General features: G+C 36.0%; 2 protein-coding genes across 2 annotated transcripts; one reads left to right on the forward strand and one right to left on the reverse strand.

Annotated features, from left to right (window-relative positions):
• Positions 1–2,879: 2,879 nt before the first annotated feature.
• On the forward strand, positions 2,880–5,457 carry LOC133311406 (large ribosomal subunit protein uL11c). The gene is made up of 4 exons (XM_061512455.1): positions 2,880–3,144; positions 3,222–3,394; positions 3,494–3,557; positions 5,061–5,457. The coding sequence occupies exons 1-4, from the start codon at positions 2,964–2,966 to the stop codon at positions 5,270–5,272; spliced, it is 630 nt and encodes a 209-aa protein (XP_061368439.1). The 5' UTR covers positions 2,880–2,963; the 3' UTR covers positions 5,273–5,457.
• Positions 5,458–7,275: 1,818 nt separating this feature from the next.
• LOC133311409 (mitochondrial import inner membrane translocase subunit Tim13) lies at positions 7,276–9,744 on the reverse strand. The gene is made up of 2 exons (XM_061512457.1): positions 9,585–9,744; positions 7,276–7,682 (listed from the first exon to the last, which is right to left on the reverse strand). Exons 1-2 carry the CDS (start codon positions 9,696–9,698, stop codon positions 7,533–7,535), a joined length of 264 nt encoding a protein of 87 aa, XP_061368441.1. The 5' UTR covers positions 9,699–9,744; the 3' UTR covers positions 7,276–7,532.
• Positions 9,745–9,971: the final 227 nt, after the last annotated feature.

Raw genomic sequence — 9,971 nt, forward strand, 5'->3', positions numbered from 1 at the left:
CTATCAAATTTAATATGTGAGCATAACATCTCACGTGAAAAAACTCACCATTGCATAAAAGTCCACCTCCAATCAACAGTTGATCTCTCAAAAATTGAACAAACATCATTTGCAGAAGCATTATCCAATGTAATTGAAAAAATCTTCCCATCTAACCCTCAATCCTTCAAAAAGGTGTGGATTTTTTCAGCCAATGAGATTCCAGTATGTAAAGGTGGCATAAACCCAAATTTAGAACTCTTTTATGTAGATGCCAACTCTTGTCAACAAAATGTGCAGTCAAACATATAAATCCATTAGTGTTTAATGAAGTCCATAAATCAGATGTTAAACTAACTCTACTAGGATTCTCCTTTAACATATTCAAGCATCTATCTTTCTCCCTTTTATGCAACTTAACACAATCAGCCTTCACTGTGTTTCTAGTTACAATATTCAAATCCGCATGCAAATATAGAAGAAGAGCTCTAATGCCTTGCCATTCAGTAAATTGAAATGGCAAATCATGCATAATAATGGCAGCTATCAATAACTCCCTAAATTTCTCATGGTCAAATTTAGGGTCTAAACTTAAGGAGCTATTTTGATTTGAAAGCATCATCTGCCCAACATCTCTAGTATCTCTTCTCACACATCCATCCAAATGTCGTTTTAAATTACCAGTGCCATATTTACTATCAGCCATGTATAATTGATTACAATACTTACATTTGGCTTGAATTTTACATCCATCCTTATTTTTTGGAATGCGCTCGAAGTGTTGCCAAACCTTGGATACTAACTTTCTCGGTTTCTTTGGTGGCACGTTTGTGTCTGCTGACCCAGCTGTATTATCACCCCCAACATTTGCATCTTGAACATCTACCTCCCGATCCATCATTTCAGTGCTGTTTTGTGATTCAAAATCCATCTACATGTAAAAAGGAGAAGTTAGATTATCTATTCTACAAATGAGAAAGCAAAATTCAGAATTTATTAATTTTGCAAAATGTTAGGTAAACTAATAAGTTCAGTTTATTAAATTTTGATGTACGCAAGCATGGGATTAGACTTTTATTTACTCAAAGCAAAACCGAATTACGTATATTATATATATAACTCAATTGATGTTACTTGAAGCAAAACCGAATATAATATATTATATACAGTACATATATTACATATATTATTTACTCACATTTTGAAACTTGAAAAGCTCAAAAAAAAGCTGATCAAAAAGGCGAAGTACCCATGAAATAAAAGCTCAAAAAATGCCAATAACTTGCAAGATTAAACAAAAGTTGATCCATTTAAGCTGCAAGATTATTTATTATTCCTAACCGTCTTTATGGTTTCTTTTGTTCCATCCTCTTAACCCACACATTTTGCATATTGCAGTCATTATTAATTGTTTTTTCTCTGTCTCTTTCTGATATTATTCAAACCAATAACTCCAGAGCTGAGTTCTTTTCTTCCTCCCTCATATTTGACTAATTCTCAATCCTACAGATACTCTCTCTACTATTCAAACCTATAAACTTATCTTGAAGCGAAAATGGCTTCTGGTTCTGGTAAACCTTTGGGTTATCAAACGATGGCGACGAATCATCCACAAAGTCCCACACTGTTAATGCTTAAGGATTATCTAAGGGACGACCTAAGTTCGTGTTCATCAAGCAGTTTCAAATCAAGTTTGGCAAGAGAGCTTTCATAGTTTCATAATGATTATCTCTTCGGGAATTAACTGCTCTAATTGGAAGCACACGGAACAGAACCTCAACTCAAGTCTCTGACAAAAAAAAATAAGAAGAAGAAGAAGAAGAAATCATCCATGAAAACAGAACAAAAAAAAAAAGATTTGTAGCAAGAGGTTTCACTGAAACTGTTTCGGGACCCAAAAAACAATGGGAATGGTTAAGGAAGAGGAAACAGCCAGAAAGCAAACCATAATATTCACAATATATATTTTGATAACAGAGACGAAGGCCACCCAATAACAGAGACGAATTATTTTAGCATATTATATATAATATATAGTTCAAATTCACATACTGTAGCTGGTTCGAGAAGACAACCCACCAGGTTGAATATATCGCTGCATCCAAATAATTTAACAAAACAACTATTAGACTAATTATTGTTGTACTAAAAGTGGCCAAAGAGGTTTCATTAAAATGAAGGAACGGTATAGTGTGGGGAGAGCGTGTAAAATGCAGAGTGTGATTAATGTCAAGAAAGAAAAAACTTACCGAGAAGAGGGGAAAATGCAAGTGAAGATAATGTGAGGTGAGAGAATTAGCTGCTGCAACAATGCTATATCCAGAGAGCTGCGGCGCAGGAGCTTGGAGTAAATTGAAACCTAGGAATTCTTTTTCGTTTTATACCATGGTTTACGGGTCAACGTGGGTTCACGAGTTAACCCGTAACCCGACACGATTTTTTCGTGTTATTTTTTTCCCAACCCGAACACGACCCATTTATTAAACGAGTTGACTCATACACGAAAATTTCATGTCGGGTCCGGGTCGGGTTGGTAGGTCGGGACACAAATTGCCACCCTTAGAAATAATGTGTAAATACAAGGTTATTGTTATACAAATGTAATAACACGATTTATTAAGTTTAAAGACTCACACAACAAAGAAAAGAAACTGAAACCATTAAAGGATTTTCTGTAATTTATATTTAATTAAGAGCTCTTCTAATCTCATGCAATAAGAGAGAAGATCTCTTATGTTGTATACACATATGTGATAGGATCTACCATTTAAAAAATAAAAAAAGTGTCAGACGGATTTATTGAAAATAAAAATACTAAAATAAAAATACTGTCATATTGCATTTGAGTAGTTTTCCCGGGGGCTTCTTTAGCACTATAAAAAAACTAAAATAAAAATAAAAATTACGTACTAGATATTGTTTCGACTTTAGAGTCGTTCTATCCGAACCTCACCCTTTAGCCAAGCTCTGTTGGGGGAGTTTCAATGGCGTCAAGTCTCTTCACCTGTCCATCATTGCATTCTTCATCTTCTTCTTCAATATTTTCCACATCCTTAAAGCCAATTAACATTTCTCTCCTTTTTCTTAAGAACAAAAACCCTCTTCCAAGGCGCTTCAATGTCATTGCTATGGCCCCCCCTAAGCCCGGTGGCAAGGCCAAGAAAGGTAACTCTCAATTTCAACCCATTTCCCCAAAGTTAGAATCTTTTCAAAGTTTTAATTATTGGGTTGTTTGGTGGCAGTGGTTGGAATTATAAAACTGGCTCTTGAAGCTGGAAAGGCTACACCTGCTCCTCCTGTTGGACCTGCTCTTGGTTCCAAAGGTGTCAATATTATGGCTTTCTGTAAGGATTACAATGCCAGAACCGCTGATAAACCTGGTTATGTTATTCCTGTGGAAATCACTGTCTTTGATGTATGTTTTGTTTTTTTTTCTTTTTTGCTCTTGAAATTAATTTCTTCTGATTTATTTTAACATACGCTGTCGTTTTACTTGTTTGTTTCCCTTGTGCAGGATAAAAGCTTTACTTTCATATTGAAGACTCCACCTGCTTCGGTTCTATTGCTTAAGGCTGCTGGTATGTTCTCTTAACGTTCATTGTCTCCAAGGTGTTTGATGTTATGTTATTCGCAGTGTAATTTGTTATGCATAGTGTCAATGATTTTCAGTGTGGTGCTTCGGAAGGAATCATCTTTGTCAAAGTATATAAAATCTTAATTGAACTTGTGTGCCTAGTCATTAGCATGTTTCTTCTAGCTCAAATGTGATTAAGGATCACAGAATCTTGAATTCGGGGGTAAGTATTATTTAATTCAGCTACATGGTGAGATGCTTCCATTTTGGAAACTGTTCTGATTTGAGTTTTCATGGAATAGACCTGACAGTGGTTGTTGCAAGAAGCGCCTCTAAGTGCTTCGGTGTAACATGGGGGTGGTGTCGGGTGATGCCTTCAAGGCATTTCGACACTCAACTCAATAGGGTGATAGGTAAGGTAAGAATGATACCTGTGTTGCATAATGAATGAGGGTTAAGGGCTCTGCATATATGTGGTGGCTCCTAGGAGTCACCAAGGAGTCTAGGATTTCTCCCTTAGTTTGGGTCAATGATTAGTGGGCCTGAGCCAAACAATATGTGCAGAACAGAGACTTATTTCTGACCTGCTTGAAATTAATGAATCACAAACAAATTCAGTTTCTTGCTATATTGCATTTATTGGAATACATTGCCCAAGTTAAAAATTTTGGTCGACATCCATATTAATATTTGAAAATAGGTATAAATTTGAAGGATCAAAAGCATGAATTGTTTTAGCTTCCGTTTACCTTGAATGTCAATCTCCAATTATTTTAAGCTGGATGTAAACAAGGGAAATACTTGTATGTTCTGACTTCTGAGAGTAATAATCTCAGCAATTGGGATCTGATTTAAATTTTATAGTTTACATTGAATCCAATGGAATGTATAATGCCGTGCCATGTAATTTGTCTCCTATTACATAAGAACTGGTTTGTTTAACACATTTTATTATCTTTCTGGGTACACTTTGTCATATTAATTGGCTGTTAATGCTATATTAGCAATACTCAAATGAGATTATAATAATAATAAAATTGGTCTTGGCCACAAGGTGCTCTTAGTGGGTGTTGAACCCTGCATTGCCATTAAAATCTGCCCATATGGAACTAAGTTTGCCTTTCTATGTGTAAAATTTTATTTATACAGTATGCACTTGATTGGTTTTATATATGGGATGTTGGCGATTGTAAAAATATCATTTCCCATTAAATCCAACTAGCAAGGGTGGGATGGGATGGGAGTAATTCTTGTACACAGCCTTATCATTGCAAATTTGCAAAGAAATTGTTTTCTGCATTCGAATCTGTGATCTTTTAATTGAAATTCAGTTTTTGAATGAATAATCTAGCTTTGTCATACTTGATCTAAGTAAACAAAATGCAACAGATATGTCAAGATTATTGATTTTATAAACTATGAGGCGTTTTAGTACTCTACACAAGCATATTGTGTTTTTCAGTGTTCAAGTTTTAAACTGTCTAAATTATATTGATTTGCTACGTAGGGGCGGAAAAGGGTTCAAAAGACCCCAAGGCGGAAAAAGTAGGAAAGGTTACAATTGACCAATTGCGTGCAATTGCTACTGAAAAGTTGCCGGACTTGAATTGCTCGAGTATCGAATCAGCTATGAGAATTATAGCGGGCACTGCAGCAAATATGGGAATTGAAGTTGATCCTCCTGTTCTTGAACCCAAACAGAAGGCACCTGTGTTATAAAGTTCCTTTTTGGCCAAGCTGGCCTACTTTTAGTACACTGCTTTGTCTTCTAAATCGGCAGGGAAAAGAACACTTGTTTTTAGTATTTCGTATTAATTGATTTATATATATACATGGGTTTCACTTTGTTATGTCATAGTAAAGTTGGCGTGTCCTTAATATCAGTCACAAATTTGGTTGCACCCATTTGACCCGATAAATCTAAAAAATTAATTTAAACTAATTAAATTGTTTTGGTTTGGTTTAATTCGGGTTAATAGGTCATATTGGATCAAATTTGAACAAACACGACCTTTATTGGTTTGGTTCTTGTATTTCTCATGTGTTAAGGGTGTGCATGACAACTATTTTATTTCTTAACATTGATTTTAAAAGAAACAATTATTTTCTATTTTTGTGCCTTGGAATAGTTTTTAAGGAAAAAAAAATTGTGTTTGATAACATATTTTACTTTTATTTCGACAATGAGAATTATGTTTGGTAACACAATTAATATAATAAAAAATAATTCCTATTAAATATAAAAAAATTTGGATCATCACTTTCCTTTTCATATGGTGTGGTTGTGGTGGTGGTGGCAATGAGAGGTGGCACGGTGGTGGTGGTAGCGGCAGCGGTACGGTAGTGGTGGCGGTGGCGACAGGGTACGGTAGTGGTGGTGGCAGTGACGTGGTGATGATAGTGGTGGTGGTTGTGATGGCAGTAGCTGTGGCGATGGCGGTGGTAATGATGGCGGTGGCAGTGGTAGTGGTGGGGATGGTGGTGGTGGAGGTGACGGCAGTGGCTGCGACAATGGTGGTTGGCGGTGGCAGCGGAGATGATAGTGGTTGCGACAATGGTAGTGGTGGCATCGTAGTTGTGGTAGTGGTGACAATGGTGGAGGTGGCAGTGACGTGGTGATGGCGATAGTGGCGATGGCGTTGGTGGTGACAGTGATAGTGGCGGTGGTAATTGTGGTGGCAGTGATGGGTGAAGGTGGTGATGATGGTGGTGGTGGCATCATGGTGGTGGGGGAGGTGGCGACGACACTAATGGTACGACGATGGCGGCGACAATGGTGGCGGTGGTCGTGTCGGGATGATGGTGGTGATGGTGATGGTGGTAGAGGTGGAGAGTGATTGAGAGAGATACGTGTTTCTCATTTTATGCCCGTGAACAAAAAAGTAGAAATTTTCTGATTCTTTTTTCTATTCCCCCGCACAAAATTAAACTGGTTCATCCCGGGAACAAAAAAATAAACCGATTTTACCAAACGAATTTTCTATCCATTTCTGTTATCGGGAACAGAAATTAAAAAAAAAAAATTGATTCTGAAAAAGTTATCATGCGCACCCTAATTGTCTGACGTATGGACTTGAACAACTCTCCTTTGTCTTTTTTTCTCTTAAGGATATGTGCTGTGTTTTGAGGACTTCAAGCACCCTCATTTCTTACTCATTCGAAGAACCAAATCACATAGCTACCAACGAAGTCTTACTATGGATGAATTCTAAGTTCTTTGTGCTATGGATGAATTCCCACTATTTTATTCTCTGCAAGAAAAATAGTAATTAGTGCTAGAGAAATGGTTGATAAATTATGGTTCATCGACTTCTAATCTCCATAATCTTGCTTTTAAGCTTATTGGACAACCATTCTCATCCTCCTCTCGTGAAAGAAATTGAAGCCCGTATGCTTTCAGTCATTCAAAGATGACAAATAACTCATGAAGAGATTAAGATTTGGTCTTAGTTCATAAAATCTTCCGACTTTTTGTCGTAGATTTTGAAACGATGATAGAGATGGGTGAGAGTCAATTATTCATTCTTTCTCTTTTGGCTTTGTTGACGTCAAAATAATGTATATAATTAATAAGCGGCAAGTGAAATCAAATATAACCTGTTGCATATATGTGAAAGTTTTCAAACGCGCATTGAACTTCCTCCAGCATCTTCACACAACATATTTTATGAATGAAAATAATACTTCCATAAATGATTAAATATTAGCTTATAAGACGGATCTCAAGCCAGTAATTATTTTTCTTCTTCTTCTTTTTGGCTCCTTTCTAATTAGAACATAAATACATAAAGAGTTGTAATAAAAACAGATAAGTATTAAGGGGGAAAAACAGTTAAAATAACCGTGAATCTCACGGGGCATACACAATTGTTTTCTAAAGACGACAAAAAAGAAAAAACACGGAGAACACATAATCTCCAACGCCAATTCGTTCTCAAAAGTTAAGCAATTTTAAGAATTTCCGAGGAGGTTGTCCACTTCATTGTGAACCACTAAATAACGCTTTGCTAATTATGCCTGTGGCCTCAATATATCGGTCTACGCACCTAGAGATGCAACTGCTTTCACTCCCACTGAGACTTGAACCTGGTTTTGTGATACACTTCTCAAAACACTTTCCTCTCACTGTCTGCAAAATAAATGGCAATTAGAAGGTAAGTGAAACTGTAGCAACTAGCAATTAAGACACACCGTACAAAATCTGTACTCAATTTATCCCCTAACGTTTATCAGTTCTTCTCATACCCCCAGCATTGCCCCGCCCCAGCACAAGTATGGAATGGTCTTACTATCTCACCCTGGTTAAGATGATTCATTTGTCTGATAAGATATTTTGCTAAAATTTATAAGTGGCTGGGGAAAAACATTAAAAGGGTAGGGAGAATCAAATGCACCGTGAGACTTTTCAATATTTGAAAGCATCAATTATCCGGTGCTTATCAGCAATAAGGATTCATGAACAAGAAACACATCAATGACTAAATGTAATTGCATCTCTTTCTATATGATGAGATCAATCTCCCAATGACATACATAAGTGAATTTTCAGTCTTCACGATATACATTAACAAACTATTACTATTTCATCAGCCAAAAAGACAAATCTTGATGCACAAGGCTCCCGAACTTACGAGGGTAGGAATAAGGATTGATTGCACGCAACCTTACTCTTGAATTTTTGCAAAAAGGCTATTTTTCAGATTTGAACATTGACCTTCAAGTCACAAGGGGAAATATTTCATCAGCCAAAAATGAAAAAAAAATAAAAATCAACGAGGTTAGTAATTCTCCTCTCCTGGAGACCGTGTGACAATTTGCCAGTTACATAATCTTTAGTTGGTGTTCCTCTTTACCAAGGGCGACCATAAAAAAAAAACTATTAACTGAACTTATGTAGCACCGATGCTAACACGATACGACACGACACTCCGACACGTTAAATCTAAAAAAAATATTAGATTTCGACACGTTTTGATATTAAATATTATTTTTAATTTATGTAATATATATTATATTTAATACTCAATAATTTAACAAAAAAATGAAGTTAAACTTATAATACCCATCAAGTTTGCAAAGAAACATAAGATATTTCAAATATTTATATTAAACTCAATAAAATAGTAATCATAATTCAACGAATCTAATACTTGGAACTAAAAACGCAACACAACGCAATCTTTGAACTTTTTTGAATCTCTACAACGCGTGTTGGAGTGTCGGGGAGTGTCGGAGAGTGTCGGGAAGTATCGGACACGACAAGTCAAGTTTTTGAAGTGTCGATGCTTCATAGAACTGAACTGATCAAACAGTTTTCTATATAGTTTGGTCTTTTGTTTAATGTGGTCCCGTTACTTGTTTTCTAATAATAATTGGTACTAATAATGCAAAAAATAATAGAGTATAGGATTTACTCTGTATTATTATGCTTTCTCTATATACTACGATAGGCAACTCTCTGTTTTGTGATTTAGTTTCTCAGCTCAGGGTTCTGTTAGAAGTTAGTTTTGCTGAGCTGGGGAACACTGTAATCATTTTAATCTTCAGTCAATAACACAGTTCTCACTCAGAAACTTTTTCTGATCTCTTCTCTCTTTCTCCTCCTCCTCCTCCTCCTCTCTCTCTCTCTCTCTCTCTCTCTCTCTCATACTTACATTTACTCAACAAACATAAACACATATTAGAACAGAAGAAAAGTATAAAAAAAAAAACAAAAAACAGAACACACTGAAAAAATAAAAAATAAAAAGGAACCTACTCAGTCACAAAATTATATTCCGTTATGTAAATAAGTTTACATTATTTCCAATTCCTTCTTATACTCAAACTACGTTGATTGAGAAAACTGCATTACACTCAACTAACAGAAAACAACCTTTTCGTCCTAATCAGCAATAACTTTGGGGTAATAAGTTATGAGTCAGATTAGTTCTAGCAAACCCAACCCCATGAGCATGTAACCAAGGAAAATGAAAATGTAGAGAGAAAGAATCATCAAATAAAACCGTTAAAACGGGGGGGAAACGGATACCTCAAGAAATTGTTGAGCATACTCCAAGGCAAGTTGACTCTTCAACTGGTTTTTGAGATCCTGCGCCGATAATTGAGGTGACGATCCAGACGAGGTATTTGAGTACGAATCCATTGCTTCCCGACTCTAAAATCTGCAGCTTAGAATCGTAATAGCGGCTTCTAACACAGAAGGAAAAATGTAAAACCCTAGCAACTGTTAAATAACCCCTTAAAACTCTAATTCAGAGTGCTGTTGGGCGTGCGTGGGCGTGGACTACCGACAACAGTCCAAGCCCAATCCTAGCTTCCATGCTACTTTTTTCTTGTCCAAATATTTATATATATATATATATATATATATATATATATATATATATATATATAGGGATAGGATCAACTTACACTG

The sequence above is a fragment of the Gastrolobium bilobum genome, unplaced genomic scaffold (assembly GCF_033153095.1).
Source record: "Gastrolobium bilobum isolate Gb01-03AN ecotype WA unplaced genomic scaffold, APGP_CSIRO_Gbil_v1 utg6009, whole genome shotgun sequence".
Taxonomy (NCBI): Eukaryota; Viridiplantae; Streptophyta; class Magnoliopsida; order Fabales; family Fabaceae; genus Gastrolobium; species Gastrolobium bilobum.